Source organism: Rattus norvegicus, chromosome 18, assembly GCF_021556685.1.
Source record: "Rattus norvegicus strain SHRSP/BbbUtx chromosome 18, alternate assembly SHRSP_T2T, whole genome shotgun sequence".
NCBI lineage: Eukaryota > Metazoa > Chordata > Mammalia > Rodentia > Muridae > Rattus > Rattus norvegicus.
Window position 1 is genome coordinate 58,654,087 of NC_141551.1, and position 24,168 is coordinate 58,678,254.

The window sequence follows — 24,168 nt, forward strand, 5'->3', positions numbered from 1 at the left end:
ACACCCATTATGAAGATTAAACAATTTTTTTTAAAAAGGAAGTAAGCTAAACAATGAGCCTGATAGGCTTTTGTATTCTATGATATCAGGAAATGAACCCAAAACTCTTGTGGAGCCCACGTTAAGAGAATTCGAGCTTCCTGTTATGGTAAACATCAAAAGTAACCACAAACCCTCGCTAGCCGGCATCAACGAGCCATATGGCCTTTAGTGGGGTAATTCATAAAACAAACTAAACACCTTTTATCAATTCTAATACCAATAAGCAATGTATCAAACCAGAACTTTAGCCCAAAATATCTCAATCTGTCAAGCTCTCTACCCGGAGCCACAAATTTTTCTTTAACCTTAATAACCTAAATATATATCCTTTTGTTAAGCTCTCTACCTAGAGCCACAGATTTTTACTTAACCTTAATAACTTGTAAATATCACAATATTCTACTTAGAGTCAGTGACTAATTTTTCCCTAAGTTCCGAACCATGGATGAAAATCCCCACGTGATTCAGGTAATCTCTGTACTCTCCTTAAAACAAACCTAAACACCTTCTATCAATTCTAGTACCAATAAGCAACTTAAAACTCAGGACTTTAACCCAAAATATACCTACCTGTTAAGCTCTCTACCCAGAACCACAGATTTTTCTTTAACCTTAATAACTTCTATATGTCTGCATTCACTATGCCTGGCGTTGCAGACATTTATCACAACTCTCTACTTGGAGGTAGTGACTAATTTTTCCCTATCTAAGTTCTGAACCATGGATGAAAATCCCCACCTGATTCAGGTAATCTCTTTACTCTCTTCTCTCTAAAAACAAACTTAATCACCTTTTAATAATACCTGTAATTAAGAAGTAGCTTGTCTAACTAGGATTTCAACCCAAAATTCCTGTGGAGCCCACGTTAAAAAGAATATGAGTATCCTGAAAGACTTTCTAAACAACTTTATTTAAAAAGCAGCTTTTAATCTCTAACTCTCTGAGCTGCCATTACTTATCACACAGCCTGGGACCTACAGCCTGCCAGACCAGACTGCTTCCCTGTTTCTTTGTTAAATTCCCGTGCTTGAAATATCACATGACTTAACATGGCGCTGGCCTCCTCCTACTTAGAAAATAAAAACTTTCTCTCAACTCTTAGGATTACTAGTGGATTCTTGCCCATCACATTGGTTTGCCATCTGTTGTTGTAAAAATATAAAAAATTAAAAAAGGTATAGTTGTCTTTTACCTCGCTAGGTCTGGCACCGTGGTGCCCCAAGATATCTGCTAGATATCTCGGCGGAAACACATCCCAACTCCTCTCGGCGGCCCAGTGTCTCCAGCCACCACACATTTTCCTACACTCAAACCCCCACATAAAAGAACACACAACACAATAATCTTAGATCTAATTGATAAGATATAATTGCCCACCTAAACATATGAAGCCCGGTACCATCCATCCCTTAAGAACATTGATAACAACCTGTAAATATACAGAATAAGATCTTTACATCAGCCTCCATTGTCCTGCCACGGCTTCTCTCCTTCTCTCCTCTCCTCTCTGTGAACTTCCTTTTTGAACTGAGAATAGCCTAGAGTTTCCCCCAAAAGTCAAAGTAAGTTTTAAGTTCTTTAATTCCCATGTTCACAGAAATGAGTTGGTATAACAGTCATGTTCAATTTGGGCAGCTGGTTAGATATTGCACTTGCTCTAAAATCCTGGATTTTTAGTTTAAAATCCAGTGTTTTTAGTTTCACTCATTTTCTATAGTCAATTTGTTATTGTTTCTGGAGCTCCATTGGCCATGTGAGAGATCTGTCTGGCTAGATGCTGGGAAATGTTTTTGTGTCCTCTTTTCGAACCCCACGTCTCTGCTGTCTGCTCCAGACAGCAGCCCCTCCTGTCTCCAATGACAGCAGCATCTTTATCCCAGAACACCTTCCCTTTCCTTCTAGACTCTGTAGTCAATAAAACCACAGTGCTAGACTGCTTCCCTGCGGTGCCAAACCTCTGCTTAATGCACCAACTGGCAAATTAACAGGGTCCTACGAAGGCTTCGAGGGTTAGCAAAAGGATGAGAACGTCTTCTGACAACTTGGCGGTTTCTCCTACCTTGCATAGTAGTCATTGGGTGGGACTGCTTCTTGGAAGAACTGAAACTGGTACAGATAAAGTCCAATCAGGTGCCCAGCAGTGAAGATTGCCAACAGGACACAGAGGCAGCCAAACAGCAATGGGTCAAAAGTTCGGCACCAGGACCACCAGGTGCACAGACCCAGAAATACAAAGAAATACACAGCTGAGGTCAAAGATGGCAGCATCATGCCTAAGGAGAAAAATGCAACCATGACAAGGGGACAGGACACTGCTTGCCACTCAGTGAGGTTTCTTTATGTGCTAGAAATGCAGTGAATTTCCTTCATGTGCCATAGCTATTGGTCAATCTTGCATGGATGGGATTTTATTTTAACAAAAATCCATCAAAATCATCAAAATCATAAATGCTTTACCAATTGTAGGGGAAAGTCACACAAGAAATGAGCACTGTTATGAGAATGCTTTAAGACACGATATTGAAGAAATCCCACCCTCAGCATCTGAGCTAAGGAAAAAAAATCGTTTTCTCACCAATAGAAATGAACGCACACTTCACTGTCTTCCTTTTCTAACTTGTCCCCCAACCCCACCCCAGAGTTACAGGAATTCTAACTTTTCTTTAAACCAACTTGGTTTATTAATTGATTGTTTAATTAATTTTCTTATTTAATGAATTTTATTAATTAATGTTATTAATTATTTTTGACAATTTAATACTTGTGCATAATACATACTGACCATTCTCGCCACCAACCATCTCCCTTTTCCACCTCCCTACTGCTTCCCCGTCGTCTATCTCCTCTTCCCAATACATTTCTTTCTCACATTCATGTATATTGCTTTTTAAGACTTCAATTTTAGGTTTTGTGTGTGCATTGCTTGGCTGTGTGTGTGTGTGCACGTACACATGCGTGTGTGTCCATAGGTGTCTACAGAGGTTACAAGCAGCCATTGAATAACTAACAGTTATAAGAGGTTGTGAGCCACCCCCACCTGATGTGGGTGCTAGGATTCTATCTTAGGTCCTCTCAAATGCGAGGGCTTTTAACCACTAAGCCATTTTTCCAGCCCCTTAACTTTGTTTTATGATCCGCTGAGTTTAACAAGGACTTTCTGCATGACCATGGTGTTGGACTTACTTTCAGCAAGGATTTAGAAAAGCATTAGATATTGTGGGCGCTGTAATCGCATTGCGAGTTTGTTCTACCTGCTAATGCATTTATACATGGCTTAAAGCAACTTGGCCATGGAGTCTGAGCAGAGTTCTCATTAAAATATTGGGTTTTATTTGCTGAAAAAATCCTATTTCCCTCTTGTTTTCTTTCCCAAGTAAAAAGAAGTTATTTCACCTTTGTAACTTTAGTGTGAGCGAGTTCGCTTTAAGAAGCTCTCAGTATGGTAGGCAGTGGGAAGGAAGGAGGGGGACAGCATTACATTATTATTATGGAACAAGCAAAATGTGGCCAACATTTAAAGGAAATTACTGTCTGTGGAGGGAGATTGCGATCTAAGTTGGGAAGAAAAACTGTATATCTTGGAGAGTTAAATTAAGATTTCAAATACCCCATGATGTAAAAGATAGTGTTGGCCTTCTACATACTAAAATAACTAATTGCCGACAGAGCAGAGTTCAAAGGTTCTGGGGAAGGGAAACAGCTCTTATTCTAATCTAAACATATAAAATGAGCTCACTTAGATATGGGAAAGATGATTTGACTGAGATTAACAGTCATTCTGAAAGCCTCAAGACCAGAACTTGACTGATGCAATGAGGCTGGGGAGGTTTCCCACGTGACTGGCTTCACAGGGGTCAATGTTGTGCTGTGCCCCTGGAACCCCCTGTTTCTTCTTTGCCCTTTTGACTCCATATTCACTGTGCACAAGTGGCCTGTGACCGTCTCAGAGCGAGGCCCTTTGGAACTCACCGGAGGAGCCCAACAGGATGGTCACCACCACCTTGCCCGCCGTGGTTATCATATTGCCGATGAACTCCTTAAGCTTGGAAGCGACGGAGGCGAGCCTGCGAAACATTTTTAACTTTGTGCTTTCTTCCAGCTCGCCTTCCATGCCTTCTTCCCCATCTAAGTCCTCCTCATAAATCAGCGCTTCTTCTGAGTCCATCTTTTCTCCTCCAGCCTGAAGAAATGAAAATAGAGAACGCAGTAGTGAACACTTCTGTAAAGCCAAGCTGTGGGCCAGTCACTGGGGTCAGCATCACAAATCAGTAAAATGATCAGCCCCTGTTTTTTTGGTAGCTATGAAGTCCAAGCCTCTGTGACTCACAGAGGTCATATACTCTACCTCAGGTTCCCAGAGATACCATGCTCCCTGCCTGTACCCAGTCTTTAACATGCAGAAGAAAACTGCCATGGACATTAACAGCCTTGACTATGGTCTATCTGGATTGGTTTTTGTTGTTTTTTGGTTTTGTTTGTTTGGTTGGGTTTTTTGGCTTGCATTTGTTTTCTTGTTGTTTGTTTTGGGTTTTTTCCCAACCTTGTCTGCTCTGCTGCCGGCTGTTTATACAGAACCTAGGAAGCAAGGCAGAGCAGAGGTGGGGCTGGGGTAAGAATGAGAGTGCTGGTGTTTCTATTCTAAGTTTATCTTTGCTGCCTATCACAGGATTCCTTGACCAGGACAGTGGTGTTGGGCTGCTTGGACAAAGGTGCTGTGGCTTCCTGTCAGAACTTTCAGAGGATGGATCATACAGAACTTGGTACTGTCTCATTAAGGACATAGGGAGAAACAGACAGCAGAGAAAAAAAAAAATACAAGTCTCCAGACACTATATTTTTAACTGAGAATGTAAAAGGGGTTTTAACTGTTTTTAAAGACGAAGCAAGTATTTTTCTTTTTCATTAGAATCGTTCCTTAAAAGGGGTTGGGATTTTTAAAGGAATCAAACACAGAAGCTATCCCAAAAGTTGAGGGACACTATATTTGTCCCTCAGTTGACAGGCTGCATATATTAATCTGTGTGATTAGAGCATCTGGCTAGGGACTGGGAAAACTCTAAATCCAGTTTACTCTACACGCTTAGGAAGACTGGTGGAAGCCTGGCTTTTCTGTTCTTCACACCATAAGTTCTTCCTCAAGACCCTTTGCTCAGTTACTTACAGCACTCCTTCCTGGGGGCTGGTTCTTACTAGGCTGAGTTCACTGAGGAAAATGGGTGCAGAAGCACAGGTACCAATTTAAGGACATTCTGAGTGATTGGAGGGTTCAAGGGGAAGACCACAAGGGACTTGAGCTAGGGACTCAGTAAAAAAGGCTAGAGAGTACCTCCACCTAACCTGATCCAACAACGTATGTATAACCCCATGAACATGCATGTGTATATCTACACACAAACATGCACACATCTCAAACAATCCATGTATATGCCTATGCACACACACATATGCACTTGTACATACAGGTACATATTTGTGCACAGAATATACTCATGTGTACTTACACACATATGCACACACCACATAAGTTGATAGACACATATGCACACACGAGTATATCCATGCACACAAACATGTGCACCCCTTTCTCCAACATGATTTAATACTGGGCAAACTAAATTCCATATATGTAAATGGGGTTCTTTTCAGTTCATCAAGACATTACATAGTCTTCTATACCTATGGGTTCTGCAGCTGCCGATTCAACAACCAGATTAAGAACAACCATTTGAGAAAATTAAATCTGTGTTGAATGTATAGTTCTTACTCTTGTAGTTATCCCTTGAATAACAACCCATGAGACACTGGCATTTGGTTGAGAAGATGTTCATAGGCCCTGGGCATATACCATGAAGCTTTTATAAAAGGGACTTGAATAAGTGTCTATCTGGATATCTTTAGGGCTCCTGGATTAGACCTCTCATGAAAGCCAATAGATGAGTATATTTATATCTTTCCTGGGGCAGAAGGAGGAGTTTGCACTTATTCATTAACATGCTTTATCCACATAAGACCCCGTGTGTCTGAAAGTTCTAGTGAGAGACTCTGTACCACATGCATATGCCGGCTAGGAATCCCACAATAAGGGCTCTCCAGAGAGGTCAAGTGGGATACAGCTATGACTGGGGTGGTGTTGGTGGTGGTGTTGGTGGTGGGTACAGTAGATTCTGAGGTTAGGGAGACCCTCTCTGAAGAGGTGTCATTTAGACTAAGATTTAAATGTCACAGAGTCACCAGTTCTGTGCAAATCCCAAGAAAGAGAACCCTGGCAGGGGGAGGAGAGAGGGATAGGAATCAAGTGTCCCAGGCCACGGCCTCTTTCCTTCCCTCCTCGTTCTCAGCTGAGGGCCTTGCATTCTAGTTTGCAGAGTGAAGGTCTACAAGCTGTGTGGGATTGGGACACTCAGACGATCTCTCTGCAGCCCACCAGTGATGTGCTCACTCCTTTCTTCTCCTGTGCTCCAGTCATTGCCACCATCCGTCTCCTCAGCCCTGTAGGATCTTTAGGATCGTGCATCACAATGTGTTTCATGTCTGTCAGGTCACCATCAAGAAACTGAATCACCCTGCCCTCTAATCTTAGAAAAATGTACCCCTCCTACCTGGATTTGCCTTCCAAAGTAGAAGTCTTGGTAAGACTCAGCCAGACTCCATTCCACCTCCATTCATAGATTCCTCTTTAATCTGCTCTGACTGCACTTTCTCCTCTAACCAGTCTCTCTAATCAAGTTGTTCAACACAGTCTGTTTTACAGAGTCATTCCAGTGGCTGCCTTGGAATAAATGGATGGATGTTGGACGGTGTAATGGGTAAAACTGACCTTGAGTTTGTCTTCTTGTATATGTGGATGCTCATGGCCCAGGCAACAGAACTCACTGGTAAACATGAGAGAGGGAGGGACACAGGAGAGTGAGAGGCAGCCATTGTGTTTATCTTTAATGAGGAGAAGAGACAGCTAAGGAGAAAGCAAGTGTCACTTTGGCCACCCTCCTTCATTTCAAGCTCAGTTCCAAGTCCTAAGCAGGCAGCTAGCACATGGTGGGAGAGAAAGTGGGAACCAGGAAGGTCAGATTGGAGTCATTGGCACCCAGTCAAAGGATTTCTGAGGGACAATTCAGGGGTGGCTCATCTTCACCCCTATCTGTATGGTTTGCCTAAGAGCATGCGACACAGGGAACACTTGGAGAAGAAGAATCTTTGTCTTTTTTCCTTGGTGCATACAATCTCCATCTACGAGACATCTTCCCTACCCCTGCAGGTCTCGCTCTCACTCTAGCCTTTCCTCTTTTTTCCCATTTATTAATTTTTTTCTTTCCTTTTTTTCAGAGCTGGGGACCGAACCCAGGGCCTTGTGCTTGCTAGGCAAGCGCTTGCTCTACCACTGAGCTAAATCCCCAACCCCTCCCATTTATTAATTTATTCATTCACTTTACATCCTGACTGCATCTCCCCTCTCCCTCCCAGGCCCGCTCTCACACCCTTCCTCCTCCATTTCCTCCTTCTTTTCTCCTCACCCATGTGTACCAAACCACCCTGACATGTCAAGTCTTAGCAGGAACTAGGTACATCCACTCCCACTGAGGCACAAGACAGCCCAGCAAGGGGAAGAGGATCCAAAGCTAGCCTTTCTTCCACAAAAAGAATCCATGTGCACAGCTACAAAAAGATTAGAGAAGAGCAACTTCCCTCCTGACGCCAGGTGAACAGGTCCCTCATGAAGCGCCCCCTCCACCAGAAGGAAGTCTGGCAAAAGTCTTACTACCCTTGAAAAAGTGAAAACACGGTGGGGGCCCCCTGAGTCACGGGAGGAAACATGCTTGTAGCTCTTAGGACAGATGACTCACTATTCCGTTATAGAATGGCTACGGATGTTGACTAAATCACAGCATTCTGCTCACAGGCCTTGGTGAGGTTACACGAATGCCTTCTCTTCATCTCTCTGAGCCAGGAAGGGATTTTAGGAAGTTTAAAAGCATGCCATCGCACATTATAGCTTTGGATGGTCTAGATGTTTTTGCATTAGCTTCCCAGAGATTCCCCCAGACACAAATGTGTTTCAAATATGCTAAGCTGATCGGAGGTGTCTATGCATCTGTGAGCCTCATTCAGGCTGGGCCAGATCTGCCACTAGTCACCTTGGGTGGCATATTAACAGGCAGGACTTTTGTCCCCATCAAAGGTTCCTCTGCTGACCTATAAACACTGGGGTTTGGCAAGAACAGAGAATCATATTTATTAATAAGTATCCTTGCTTGCTATAAAAATCTGGCACCTTGGAGGAACATGACTCAAACTTGGTCTTGAAGGAGCCACTGGAAACAAAGATTTCACACCTATGATTCCTAGACTACCCCCCAGAATTCAAACACTAGGTGAACCTTTAAGAGTCTAAATTGCCCAAGAAACTCTCTCATAGAAGTATAATCTTTGTTAAAATATAAACTCATCTATACTTTTACATCCTTGACTTTGTCTCTTCCAATGATGCTGACTTTGACCGGAAGTCCTGTCCCCTGTGACAATAGGGATGGACTTCCTGGACATTGTGCTCAATGGAACATGTCAGCCCAGTCAGACCAACACGACCTGATATCACTTGTTTACGGCTTCTGAAAGATGAACTTTAGAGAGGAGTAAAGTGGCCAGAGGTGGGCAGGTGGGCAGGTGGGCAGGTGGGCCAGTGCAGGGAAGTCCCTAGCCAGAGGCTGTAAGGTTTCACTTAGCAAAAGTGTGATGTGGTGACCTATAGCGTATCATAGTGCCTGCATTTTTAACTAATAAAATATTGTAAACAAGCTAAAGGGAGAAATTGATGTGTCCTCAACACAAAGAAGTAAGTAGCCGTAGTAATAGATATATTAATTGTATAATCTGATCATGCTACAACTTATCATAGGGACATATTACATTGTACCCTATAAATAACTGCAAATACTATAGGTAAGTTGCAAATAAAATATAAAAGTACTACCGATAAGAAAAAGTCCCCAATTTCAGATGTAAATGAAATGTTTTTGGGTAGATCTTACAGCGCTATGGACACACTTTCCTACCTGGCCATTTGATCTCTATACCTGCAAGGCACCTATAGCTGCCCCCTGAATAGGCTTCCTTGACCTATTGGTTTTTGACAAAATTATTTCTGATAGGACTTGAGCACCTATGTTCCTTACCCTTGGCACCATATAATTCCATGTAAGGGCATAAAACCCAAGACTATCTGAGGCACGTCAAGAGCTTAACAGGCTGCACCTCAGAGTCACTGAGTTAGAATCTCTGGAAGTTCCAGGCAGGGATAATCAAAGGCTCCCTCCTAGCCATTTTAGACAGCCATCTTGGCTCCATGTCCTGGATGCTTGAAGACCACCAGCAAGGGTGTTGTACACTGCAAAGCTTTTATTAAAGATTCCATTCTCTTAAAAAAAAAACACACTGAAGAACTGTGTCTCGGTTACCTCTGATTCCCTGGATACTTGTACCCCCAAACTGAGTTTTGGCTGCAGCTGAACCCCTTTCCTCTTCTCTGTGGTGGAAAGTGAGCTTTCAAAGGCATTTCTGTAGACATCTATCAAAGTCACATGGAATGAGCCAAAAGGTCTGTGAGGCATCGGGGACATTTTCCAAAGTGTCACCCTTGTTTATGTATTATTTATTTTCTAAAGTTAACAATTTATCTTAACAAAATGGGTTCATCCCACAGAAGAGTCCACAGATGGGAGGAGAAAGTGCTGTGACTCATAGTAGAGGGAAAATGGTCTTCCTAGCTTTCCCTGTGATGGCAAGAAGAGAGGTAAGGGCCGAGTATCATTGTGTCAGGCGTGCCATTGCACATGCTATGCTGGTCTAATGTGGTAGCAATTTTATTCTGTTGCTGGTCTTGCTTTGGCAGCATTAGGCTCCCACTTAATAAGAGCAGTGCAAGTCTCCTATCTCACTTGGAAAGAGAGTGGTAGATGTTGCTTAGTGACTCCCACCAAAGGGCTCTGATAATTTAGTAAAGGTGGGGACGAGGGGGTCAACTGAGGTATGAAAAGAGGCCAGTCAGATAGCAGGGGATCTGTGGGAGTCTACAGATATTTCTGCTTCCGAGACTCAATACTTCTGGGAACTTGACGAGCAAAGCAGAAAACAAAGGCCAATGCTTGTTAGATACTGTCTCTACAGCAGGCTGGCACATTAGCTGGCACACAGCAGGAGCTCAGGTAAAAGTATGATTGGTGAACATGACTTTGGAACAAGGGTCTCCATCTTTAGCCCCAGCAGAGCAATCATCCAAGACAGACTGCTCACATCTAGATCTGTCCTGCCTTGGGTCAAAGTCCTAAATATGGTGAGACAAAAGTTTGTGCCACCAGTTCTGGCCCAAGATTCACTCTGGATGCTTGGCTTCTGTTATTCTCTGTCTAAACTTCTCTGTGAGTATGCTACACTCTGGGGGCACAGAAGACTGGGGGTTTCCCAAATTCCTGACTGTGACCTGCAGAAGCTGTGAAAAGAGCCTCCTGCTGTACCACCAGGAGGGGCAGAAATGCATGTCTGGGACAGCCAGAGACAGGACCTTTCTTTCTCACTACAAGTCACCTGGTGTAAGGCTTGCAGGTGCCCAGGCAACTGCCCAACTTCTTGCCACTCTGAACAGTTCCATGTGGCAAATGTCTGCTAGAAAGCCCAGGGCCTAGGAAATTTAAAGCCGGTGACTTTGGATTAAATCTCAGGTTAGAAATGAACAAGCACCAAAGGTCTAATTAGAAGGTGCCAGGAGAATGATTGATTTCTCCCCATTCTTGGTTTCTTGCTCTGAAAAAATGTAGCATGACCGAAACTCCATGGCTTTCTTGTAAAGGCAACGATCAGGCAAACATTCTGTCCAAACTCTAGTGTCCTGGTAGCCTGAGAAATGTCCAGTGCTAGAAAGTACAGTGCAAGTTCTGAGCTTATGGATGAATTTACAAAACTATGAGATATATCCTCAAATTTCAGCTGCTTTTACTGGAATAAAATGTGTTCCTTCTGACTGTTCTTCCTCCCTCCCTTCCTCCCTCCCTTCCTCCCTCCCTCCCTCCCTCCCTTCCCTCCCTTTCTTTCTCCCTCCCTCTCTCTCCCTCCCTCTCCGTTTTTCCTTTATTCCTTCCTTTGTTTGTCCATTCCTTCCTTCTTTCCTTCCTTTCTGTTGTTTTTCCTTTCATTTTGAGACAAGGTCTCACGTAACCACAGCTGGCCTTAAACCCCCTCCTCATCTTCCACCTCCAGCTGCCAAGTGCTGCCCTTACGGGCAACGCTCCACTACATGTGTGCCTGACTGGAATATTCATCTAAGCTTTATATTATGAAGTAAGGTCTCAAGCCTTATGAAACAAGGAGAAACAGGCAGGAGGACAGAACTAAGGAGCTAGGTGCATGTTAGTGTCGTCAGATACTGTAGCATCGTATACGTAAGCTTTTCTATCCAATTTGCTGTTCGTAACACAACTCTTCTTTCTTTTTTTTAAGATTCCAAAAATAGTGAGAATCTTTCTCCCAGTGACAATGGACAGATCTGCTTCTGAACTGAAATGAATACCTCAGACACCTCCACCCAAGGAACCTTTCTAATATGGGAAGGGTAGAGTCCCTGAGCCCTGCCCAGCTAACAAAGCACAGTGAGGCTAGGGATCCAGTGCATTGCACCCCCTCTTCTCCAGCAATGTCTCAGGGGAGCTCCTGGTTTGATGAATGCTTCCAAGTAGCAAATGTTGTCTTCATCAGTGGACCAAGAAAGGCTTAGCTACTTCTAGGAAACAAGACTGCTTGAAAAGGCATTCTCCCGGGCATCAGAGGATTAATCTGTCCATCTCTCCACTCAGATAAGGAAGAAACAATTGCAGCAAACGCTGTTCTCTTACATCTTCAGAACTAAACATACCAGAGTACAAAAACCAAGATTTAGAAGGAGCAGGAAGTGTGTAGGGCCCTTTAGGAAAAAAAATGCATTTCTCTGCTTACTTTGGCTGTGTATTCTGATCTCTCTCACACTGACTCCAGATTGTCAAGCCAGAAGTACTTCCCTCATGGTGAATCCCCCACTTACCACCCTTCCTCTGACCTACTCACTTGGCTGGAAAGTGCTAAGAAAATAGATATTAATATCTGAATTATCCCCTATCAAATTCAACTGAAATAGGGAAGAAGCCCCTATTCATTGATACATGTAGCATTCTCCAAGCTCAGAGTAAGAGTTGTTTTTGAAGTCAATCTAGTTGTCTTGTGTTATCTTTGAATGAAAGGATTGAAAACAGATGTGCCTTGCATATCTATTAAATCAATTTCAAACAAGACAGAGCTGTCACGGCTCTAAGAATAAAATAAAAACAGGGTGTGACCAGGCTAGAAGTGTGATTTAAAACTAATACACATGTTTGTGCTAATCTCTCTTCTTCATCAGAGGTCCGCTACCCTTAACTACAACCCCTCTCTGTATTAGTTGTTGCCTGTGTTGCTCATTCTGCAGAAATAACATCTGTTCGTAGCTTTTAAAATCGGCCATGTTGAGTTATTCCTGGGACTTTTCATGGGGTTGGTTTAGGATCTTGGATAATAAGTTTCTGAACTGAAATCAGAGAACAAAATAAGTAAAAGTAGCCAGAACTTATTAAGCATCCCCCATAGGCATACACTGGGCTATGAGCTGCTTAACGCTTCACCTTATAGTTGGCACAGACACGTAATGCACTACTAATAGTTTGGGTGCTGATGATTGAACCCAGGGCCTCAGGCACAGTAAGCACATGCTCTTCTACTGACCCTATTTTATAGACTAAGAAAGACAATAATTGCCTTTGCTATCACATAGCTGTTGTGCGTTAGTCTCCATGTCTGCCCTCAAAAGACCATTCTATTTCCAATAATTATCCCTTAGGGCTCATGTAAAGTGGGCAAGCCCCAAGACGCAGCCTTGTCCTTATAGATAACAATAAGGAAAATCCTAAATGCGCAAACTTTCAGTTAATGTGTTTACTGACACAAATTATGGCAAACTAGGACACTTTATAATTAATTAAATAATTATTATTTAATCAAATCAATTCCAAAACCGTCAGCCCTATAAAATAATAAGGTAATATAAAAGATACTCTATTAAAGTTTTCTATCTTAAAATTACACCATCAATAGAAAAAATATTTCCAAGTTGTATCTGATTTTAGGTTCGTAGACATGAATGAAAGGTTTGCTCAGCTGTCACTCTGCTGTAATTACATTTTACACTTTGTATCTTCTTTTGCCCTCAAATATCAGAATGTGGATACAGAGCCTGGCTGCCTATCTTTAATTCATAAGATTTTAGGAAGTAATATAAATTCGAATTTTCATATCGTAAAATTACATTTCCTCCATATTATTTTGTTACAACTAAGCACTTTTGCCAATTTGCTGTTTATTCGGTAAGTATGGCAAGCCTTTGCCATAACTGAGGGTTCTCCTTCTCTGATGTGTGCATGGTTAATGTCCCCAAAGTAAGCAGTTCCTGATGCTTGCCCAGTTTGCATTCCTACTGTGTGTGCTTCCTGATATGGGAATGGTTTATGTTACTAATACACCAACTCACAGTTGATTTCTGTCCTCAGGATTTAACTTCCTGCCAGAGCTTTTGACTAAATCATTTGGTAGACACCATGTGTTAAATGTCCAAATCAAGTATTTCTGGGTAGCTTTTTAAAAGTTTTACCTTTATATCTAAAAAAATGTCAACTACTTTTTATATTGTCACCTAAACTCCCAGAACAACGTGCTGTCCTTTGGACACGGCCATGCTCGGTGTGGGTCAAGGGGGAATGTGGTGGGATATGTGGTAACCACTCCTAGACACAACTTCAGATATACTCCTCAACCAACAAGTGCTCCTGAAACTTCTGTCATTATATATTTTAAGACACTCTCATACTTTACTGAATGAAGTCTTTCCCCCCTTTCCAAGTACTTTAAAATGGCCTGGTCCAAATATTCTGAACTAACACAGTAACTAGGCAGGTAGAGTGTACAGTCACAAGGTGAAACTGCACAGCTGGAAAGTTCAGAGGGTAATTAAGATGATTTTTCTTCAAAGGTGTATTACTTCTCAAAATATCCTGCAATAGCTTAGACCTGGAGAGCAGGTGACTCATAGCAACATGTGCATAACTTTCCAGGCTTGGCCACCTGACATAACACTCAGGGCCCAGTGAGGTCAGCTGATCACTGAAGTAACGAAAGCATAGTCAGGGCTGTTCCTAACTCCTCTGTGAGATCCTCATGAAAGGTGAGGTCAACCACCTGTGTCCTCCTCAACAAGGTGCATAGATGAGTGTCTGCCTCGCAGCTTCACCCAGACTTCTCTGCAGAGCAACAACACCCACTGGTGCTTCATGCGCAGGAAGCCCCTCAGCGCTCTGCAGACTGACTGACTCCACTCAGTCTCACAGGCAAGGCCCTGGGGGTGGGAGAAGAAAGATGCAGGTGTTCACACTCACCAATTCTTCATTTTCGCACTCGGAATTAAATTGGGCTACTTCTTCCGTGTCTGGTTTCTTAACAATGGTTCTGCAGACCAGCCAGATGGTCAGGCTCGCAATGAACATCCCGATATCAGGCACAAACACCCTGATGCCATTGCCAGCATCAGCTCCCTTCAAGCTATGGAGGAAAGAAGACGGGAGGAAGTTACCTCAATCTGTATTGTCAAACCTCTTATTGTATACTTCGATCTTTAAAATCAAGGATGTTTGCTTGCGCCTAGCAGTTACCGGAACGTTCTGCACTGACTTCTGAGTCTTGTCAGTTCTACTGAGATGTAGGCAGATCTCAGTGCTTCCCAGGGTTTCGGAGCAGCAATGAATGGTGGAGCTTTAGTGGTGCAATCAGGGTACTTAGGAAAAACCATAAAGAACCCAAATGGACCACTCCACGAACCGTAATAAAGCACATTGATGTTATATAGTGTGATGCCTTTGTTCATCATCCGGATGAAGTAATTTAAAAACCAATATGTAGTAACTGCTAGTAGGACCACACGGTGCAAATATGAGTGAAAGGCACATGGAAAACCGAAAAAGTACTCCAAGAATCTTCCAATCCAAAGCCTCATCCTTATTTTTGTGCTTAGCTGATTTTTGGCCTTCTATATTGCTGTAAGACAAGTCAGTCTAGTGGTTTTACTTTTGTTTGTTTTGTTTTCTTTTTACTCTTAGAGAAGCGATGTTCAACTGAGGAGAAGCTTTGGGTTCAAGCCCAAGCCTGACGATGTGCAGCTGTTTTGCACATTCCCACAATCCCCCACTCTCGCTCTTTGCCAAAGACATTACACCACTTGCCGTCCTTATCGCATTTCAGTGAAATGAGATATGAGGCTATGAATTCAGAAGATTAAAGATGGGTCTTAAATAATGTGCATTTTTCTTTTGTAAAAGATGAAACCCCTTTTCACCGGAGCCCAGTATTTTGAGAGAGCAGTATTAACCGGTTTTTAATACCAGTTACTCTTCCTCATAACTGCAAGGCATGTGTGGTTATAACTGAGATCCTGAGATGGGAATGGGGATGAGAAGAGGGGATTCAGTCAGAAGAGGAGGAAAAAATGTGACCTTGGGGGACATCCAAAGGCAGTGAATACAGCACAAGAAGGTGGCATACTAAGTTGCTGGCACAGCTGGCCAGCACATACCCTGACTAAAATATCTGACAAAGCCCATACAGTTATATAAAACAACTAATGTGGCCAGCAGCTGGCAGAATTGGCCCACTGCCTGGCACGTGCCACCAGCCAGGGCAGCCCTTCCAGAGGAACGGGTGATACTGGCCACATACTCCCTTTACTACGCAGGTATGTCAGACACTAGGATCACATCTTTCTGTGCTCTGCTCATCAACATACCGAGGAATCTGTTAGGAGAACGAATGAAATGACTAGGGATGCAAGGGGGGAGTCAGGGAGTTACAGGCAGAGAGGCTGAGATGCCGAGCCAATGGATCGATGGAGATGTTCAGTGGAGTCGTTTAAAGTGGCATTGCCGAGGCCGATTAGGTCTATGAAGACATGTTTGCCAGAGATAAAACATACTCAGAAAGATGAAGCAAAATGTAGGTTGATGGACTACTCATTGTATAATTGTATATGTAATCCAAACTGTCAGCCATCCCTTGATATGGAAAAAGAGGCTGTTCTGTGTTCCATTCCATGCTTGGACATACCTATAAAGGACTTGTGTGTGTGTGTGTGTGTGTGTGTGTGTGTGTGTGTGTGTGTGTGTATCTACAAACATCAAGAAGGTATTCAGTCTCACATGTAAAAACTATGTGGTATTTGCATATAACCCCCACACATTCTCTCTTACAGTTTATTATCCTTAGGTAACTTACATCACCAAATACAATGTTGGATACATAGAAGCAGTTCCATTGTGTTATGTGGAGGATAAATATGACAAAAGGTGGGTAGATCAAGTATCATTAATTACCATGATTTACTGATTTACTCTTCATATTAAGGGCTTTGCACATTTTTTGTTATGATCAAGCACACACTGTGCTATCATCCTATCTGAGAAACTAAAGTTCAAGAGGACTCTCAAGGGTCACATGGATGTAAAGCAGGTTGTACGTCACTTCCTTAAAGTTCCCATAAGTGACTTCAAGGACTGGCCTTCCTCCTGTAGGTCCCAAGTCTTCTCTTCTGCTCTCTCTACTGTGGGTGCACTCAAAGAAAGCCAGAGCTGCTCATCAGGCTCTGTCTCTACTGTATGTGACCCAGTCACTTGGCTGCCCACTTTTAGGTTACAGTAATCTTTAGGCTGAGGAAGTAGGGTGACTTCTTTTTTATTCTCTTCTAGCTATATAATTTCTAAGAGTGACTCTGAGTTATCTTCCGAGCTACAGGATATCCTCACTTGACCTACCTTCTGATGATGGCAACAGGCCTCCTTTTCCATCAGAAGATGCATTGACTTCCATGCAGGGCCAAACGACCTATTAGCAACCAAGACAGATCCCAGCCCATCAATCTGTCTTAAAAAGACTGGTGAGGACTCTGCCTTAAACTATATCTCTTGTCCACTCTCCTTTTTCTTCTTATAGATAATCTCTCTAGACTACTACAGCAGCATTCTGGTTATTTTTTCCAGAACGGTCCTCTGTCTGGCTAGCTTTTAGAAGTATAAGACTGGTCATACTGGCCATCTACCACTAGAAACATCTATTTTCCTGAGAGTGACAGAAGGTCCTGCCTTCTTTCTCTCTTGCTGTTACTTCTTTGTACTCCACACCAAACGCAGACACCAGGAACAAGGAAGTGTTTCTCTTCTGAGGTAGTACACATTCTTCGTCCTCAGCCAAGACACCCTCATATTCTCATCTGAAGTGGCTATCAGGATCTCAACACTTGGAAGACTGAAGCAGGAGAGATGACATGTTTGAGGCCAGCATAAGCTACACGGTAAGATGTGTGTCAGATTAAAAGAAACAAAACATTCTCATCTACCAAGACTCACTGAGGGCAGGCATCCCCTTTGTAAAACTGTATGAGTCTAACTTACTCCATCATTCATTCATAAATGAGTTGACTTCTTCTTTATGATCCCCACAGTGGACAGAACATACTAAGTGGCTTAGTCTCTTTCTTGTCTCTCATTTTAAAAGCTTTCTGTGAATAGCTGCCTGCCTGGCTTACCCCTGGGCACTCTCACTGTTATATGGGTAGGATGTACTTCAGACATACTGCTGACCCTCCAAACAGTCAGTCACTCTTTCCTGGACTGAGATCTGTGCAGAGTATCACTAAGGACTAGATGGCGCACCAGCACACTGTCACTTAGATTGATAAGAAGAAATTACAAATACTTATTGGGAGAAAACAATTTGGAAATGGTGAAAAGACCAGAGAGACTCTGTTCAAAAAGTCTCCAGTTATTTTACCAAGCAGATTTTAATTATCAAATTGAAATCATTTTAATATCAAATTTCTTTTGTTAAAATATTTATTTTTATTTTACACATGTGTGTGTGTGTGTGTGTGTGTGTGTGTGTGTGTGTGTGTGCTTGAGTTGATGTCTGTGCACCTCATGCATGTAGAAGCCTACAGAGGTCAGAAGAGGGTGTTGGATTCCCTGGAATTGAAGTTCCAGGTAGATGTCAACTGTCCTTTGGTACTGGGAATTGAAACTAGGTCCCCTGCAAGAGCAGCAGATGCTCTTAACCTCTCAGCCATTTTTCCTCCCTAAAATTAGACTTTAAGTTATTAATATATTTCTGGTTTTATTAAGTTAGAAGATAGGAGAAAACATTTGCCAAATATGAGGTGTATCTAATGAATGTGGCCCAACTCAGAGCATTTTATTTGTAAAACTAGTATTTGTTCTATCCCTGGAATATTAGCCGTGAAGCATGAATTGCTGGATGAGGGTGTATAAGGGAATTAAAGTCAGAAGGACAGTATGTCAACTTGGATAGGGAAGATTTCACAGGGCACCACCCTAGAGCTTTATAAAGATAAAGGCAACCATTGGCTGATGCAAGGGGAGAAATCAATATTTACCATGGACAACGTCCCTCCTAGGTTATTCAATCCAAAGTGGTCAGACCTAAACCCATGTATACACTAAATGTGCTCGGTAGGTTGTGTGTGTGTGTGTGTGTGTGTGTGTGTGTGTGTGTGTGTGTGTGTGTTTGTGTGTGTGTGTGTGTCCATGTACCAAAAATAATTTTAAAAGAAGAGGTCATGAGTTTTTGAGGGAGTAGTTGGCATTAGATAGAGTTGGAGCAGAAAAGAGTCAAAATTATATATATATATATATATATATATATATATATATATATATATATACACACACACACACACACACACACACACACACACACACACACACACACACACACACATAGTATGTGGGTATGAACTCAAAAGTAAAAAGTAAATAGTTCATAAGAAGTTGATGATATGTTATGTCTGGACTATACCAGCCCAGGTTAGAGTTCTGTAGGGAATTCAGAAAATCAGAACTTTAAAGATGTGGTGCTAACAAGGAAGATGGTCATCAAGGCAACAGATGGGATAGCAGCAAAGGCTCCTGGGAGGGGAGATGCTTTCCCCATGCTGTGAGAGACCTGGACTTAGGACCTCCAGGGGAAGAGGTCACAGCTTAAGTTGGAAGTCATATGGGCTCATGCCTGGAAGGGAAGTCATGGTGGAAAGAATGGATTTGAGAGTGATTTCTGCATTCGTGTTGATTGAAATCAACAGAATTCATTAGATTAACCAGCACCAGAGAGTATCAAGTAAACACATACATGAGGTTCTCCAAACTTACTATAAGTGTATATTACTGAACATTTAATAACATATCAGCCTTTATTTTAAGTAAATTACCCATTTGGGAACAGTTAACTATGTTCACAGACATTTCAGTTTATATAACCCATTGGTACTAATGTATATTTCTCAAGAAAATGTTAACTTGAATCATGCTTTTCCCTGAGCACATGCAAATGACACATTCCATATATCAAAATGACTATAAAGTTCCTCATGTTAGATATCACCTTAAATAGCAAAGCATTTCCTTTCCAATCTTGTTATGATCTCTATTTCATAACAAGAGCTTATTTCTTCATAGAGCGATTATACCTCTGAAAAGGGAATTTAAAGAAGCCATCAATTAAGACTACTTTTTGTGGACAATAGGTCAGATTAAATTATGGCATGTTCAGAAACTGTACGATGGGACCATCAGTGAAGGCAAATGTATGTTAGGTCAAGGTCTACATCTGTGAATCTGGATATGTCTCACAAATAAAATGGTGGTCAAGAAGAGCAAAGCGATTGTACAAAATACCTAATGTTTAGAGATTCATGCCAAATGGGCTAGGCTGACAAACATGTATTTTAACGTCTTAAGCCTGTTATAAACTTCAGTGGATATAAAAGCACAATTTCATAGTGTGTATAGTGGTACACACCTATAATCCAAACACTCTGGAGGCAGAGTCAGAGGGATCTCTGTTAATTTGTGGCCAGTTTGGTCTACATAATGATATGCTGGGCTATTAAGGCTGTATAGTGAGACCCCTGTCTAAGCATTCATATAGGCATATCTTTTACATACTATGTCATTTCTATTGCTGAGAACTCCTTGTGTAGACCACATCTGGAAGACATTACATTGTTTATTTTGACTTGGAAGGTTAATGACCAACTTATAGCATAATACCCACGATGGCATTGGTTTGACTGACTCTAATTGGATTCCATATTCCTGTCCACACCCAGAGAAAAGGCAAGGCCTGTAGGGATCTCTGTGTACAGTGTAGAAGCATCACCTGATTTCATGTCAATAAAAGGCTGATGGTCTATTAGCAAAAGGCCGGAAGTAGAAGGTGTGAGTCCTGGTAGAGAGAGATTGGAACTCTGGGAGGTAGTCAGAGGTAGGAGATTCACCACCCAGACTCTGAGGAAGTTGGAAATGTGAAACCGAGGACAGGTAACCAGCCATGTGGCAGACATTTAATAGTTTAAAGGGGTTAAGTAAGCCACAAACTAGTCAGGGAACAAACCTAGCAAAAGGTCATGAGCATTGTTAATGAATAATAAGTCTGCAAGTCGTTACTCGGGAACTAGGGTGTAGGGTGTGGGTGGAAAAGCTTGAGGTTATGAGTGCCCCGTAAGCTTTGTTTTCTTAACTTACAAAACAACTTCTTAAGGTCTTCCCAACTCTAAGAATTCCTTTTGACCAAACTATGAAGAAATGAAACGTAGACAGGAACAGGACAGATAACAAGAAAAGTGGCATCTCAGGTGTTGAGGAGGAGCATGAGGAGAGAGCACCCCATAGAGATGGCCTGGGGTGTCCAGAGTGGGGCTGTAGCTTACTGTAAAGGACTTACTTACTGAACACTGTGCCAGAGCCTGGGACCCATCCCCAACACATAAAAAGGAAGCACAAAACTCAATTCCATTTCGTACCACTCTCAGGGGAGCAAACCCTCTGAGACCGCGCTAGCAGAAAGGTCAACTACAAGTAAATTGCGCTAACAAAATTGAAATCACCACATGGCCGTCCATTAAACAAATTAGAGCTATCAAAACGCCTTCACATATTTTTCTGGTAGCTTCTGGTGCTCACACAGGATGAACTGTTAGTGCCCTGCTGTTTACCTTAAATAGGATTCTGCATGTGTCCCTGAGTGGCCTTCAGTGACATTAAGAGCAGTGGAATGAATGCATATCTAATAACAAAATTTACAAACCTAATTCCTGTTCTCTCTCTCTCTCTCTCTCTCTCTCTCTCTCTCTCTCTCTCTCTCTCACACACACACACACACACACACACACACACACACACACACGGTCATTTTAATTTAATATTAATCTCACAGATATCCAGTCACGTGAATCAGAATAATGTATTTCATGCGAATGGGGCAGATCTTAAATTAGATTTACAATTTCTTTCAGTATTCAAGTCAATGACTCATAATGACTCAGTCTTAAAAATTCGAGGATTGTTTTGTTTCTGTGAAATTGAAACTAAGCCCTTTTCTTCTAAGAGTTAAGCTCAGGGCCCTAATTATCACAGGGTATAGTTTGTTCCCCCAATTAGTTCCTGGATTTGTATACTGTAGAACTACATAGCTACTTAAACATTTCAATCCTCTTAGCTCACTGTCACAATCTCACCTCATTCTCACACCAGCATGCTGCTGGAAGTCACTTGTGTCATTAAGGAAAGGTCTGTTCAAAGGACTGGTGCCTTTGCGTGGCTCAAGGGAGTTACAGCAATGGAGGGGCAGATGCAGGGCTCAGGGCATTGCCCTTTGTCTGTGAGTGCTGCTCTCCAGGAGTGTTATGCAGGTACCTGGCACCCATACTTTCCCACTCTATGGCCCCTGAGACCATTGTCCTTGAGCACTGCTAGCCTCACTTTAACCCTGTGAGAGCAGTACATCATGGGGACTGGCTACTACTGCAGAGCAAGTGTGTCCATGTATGACCACTGGCATGTTACCAGCAGGCAGTACTGCTGCTGACAAACATAAACAGAGGGAAGAACGAAAACAGAACCCAGAAGCAGGGGCACTGACATTCGTCCCTTTCACCCCATATCTCTCTTGGTTAGATCCTGAACCATGTCCTGGGTCCAGCATCTCTAATGCAGAGACCTTTCTAGTGCCTTGGTCCCATCTCAGGACTCCTTCCTTATCTACATACTCTGGCTAACCCTGATGTTTCTCTGAACTATCTACTACCTGGAGGTACATTGGCATCTTTTGTTAGTGACAACACTGTCTAAGTGGTGAAGAGGCTGGGCCCATTGGATTTAGGCTCATAGGTGCAATGCTAATGGCAAGCAAACATATTAGTCTTGAAACTGGAGAGATGGTGGCATGATTATGAACATTGGCTGCTCTTCCAGAGGACCTGAGTGTGACTCCCAGCATCCACATGGTGGCTCACAACCACCTGCAACTCCAGTTTCAGAGGATCTGCTTCCCTCTTTGGCCTTGGTGGTCACCAGGCAAGCATAAGGTGCACAGATATACATGGAGGTCAAATGTCCATACCATAAAACCAAATATTAAAAGAAAAAAAATCCTCAATTGTTCATTTGACCATCTTGAGAAAGATGAAGTTAATTTTGTTGAGATAGACAGGGAATACCAACAGCAGAGAAAGACATTTCTCTCCTCATAAACACTGGACCAGAAAAACTATGAATCTTCGTGCGTCATGACTCAAATATAACAAAGAATAAAGTAATCAGCATGTCCTTTGTACTGTACGAGACCTCAAAGTGAACCCCATTCCTGCTGAATTAACTCAACAAATGTGTGTGAATGCCTTGGCAGACATATCACACATATTGCGATTCATATCAGAAGAATTTTGGCAGGCCCTGCATTGACAGTGTTGAGGAAGACACTGGCTTTTCCAGGGACATAAAGATTGAGAGAGAAAGTCTTTAAAAGACACAAAAAGGTACTCTGTGTGTGTGTGTGTGTGTGTGTGTGTGTGTGTGTGTGTGTGTGTGTGTGTGTTATAATGTAAAGGTGCATATGTAGAAGTTTGAGGGCAACACCTTATTTTTTTAGGACACAGCCTCAGTCTCAACCTTGCCACTCACTCTAGACTCCAAGGTCAACCAACCCTTAAGATCCACCTGCCATAGCCCAACACACTACCAGCACCAGGGTGACAGCCATGTACTGCCACACGCAGCTATCATGATGTTCCTGGAGATCCATATTCAGGTTCTTATAATTACCTATTTTTGAAAATATTGAAACTAAATGTATGTTGTAATGAATCATGAGGCAAAATATACTTCCTGGAGTAGTCACATTTTTAAAAAAAAGTGTGAAAGCTGTTCTCTAGGGAAACTCCTCCTGGGTGGGAGTCTATGGAGAAGAGAGATAAAGATAATATAATCTCTATGTTCAGGTTCCTAAGAAGTAGGTGTGCTCATAAGCCATGTTTCTCAAATCTCCAAAGGCATGTGTTATGCGTATGAGATAGCAACAGAGGCAGACAGCAGGTCATGCCGGCTCTCTCAAGCACATGTGAAGAACATCCACATTGAAACAGTTTTCCCTAAACCAGTACATGTCTGTTACCCCAGTGCAGGTGGCACACACACACACACACACACACACACACACACACACACACAAACCCTCTGAGTTTGGGTCAGTTAAGGTTTGCCATCAAAATTAAAGTAAAAACATTTAGTTTCCATTTGAACTTTGAAGTTGCAAGCGAGGGATATCAAAATTTTTACCCAAGTTGATTATAACTAATGAATACTAAGCTGTAAAAATATAACTGATACAGCTAAAAGAATAAAACATTAGACCATACCTGAAAACCTCACTGACATTTTAATTGTCAAAGGTAAGAAGAGGGGGCACTAGAGACAATAGAAATCCTTGTGCCATTAAATAAAACGCAGGTTGATTATTTGTTCCTCACTAATCATAACTGGCAGTTGCATTAGCATCTTACAGGATCTATAGATCATTGTTTTCCTAAAGATTCCCATTAAAGGGAATTTATCCTTGAGAGTTGAAATCTAGTAGCATTTGGCAAACAGATTTTTCTCATATCAACAAACTTGGACATTTAAAGTATGCTCA

The 24,168-nt window shown here is 42.2% G+C and overlaps 1 protein-coding gene across 16 annotated transcripts in view; it reads right to left on the reverse strand.

Moving 5' to 3' along the window:
- Positions 1-24,168, reverse strand: part of Piezo2 (piezo-type mechanosensitive ion channel component 2) — a 372,639-nt gene that overhangs the window by 128,003 nt on the left and 220,468 nt on the right. For all 16 annotated transcript variants that reach the window (XR_015642301.1, XR_015642300.1, XM_087592762.1 and 13 more), the window contains 3 exon segments: positions 14,523-14,685; positions 4,012-4,222; positions 2,102-2,315 (listed from right to left, as the gene is read on the reverse strand). Coding sequence is in view for 14 of the 16 variants with exons in the window: in XM_087592762.1 (XP_087448888.1) it covers positions 2,102-2,315; positions 4,012-4,222; positions 14,523-14,685 (588 nt within the window). In the remaining 2 variants the exon portion in view is untranslated.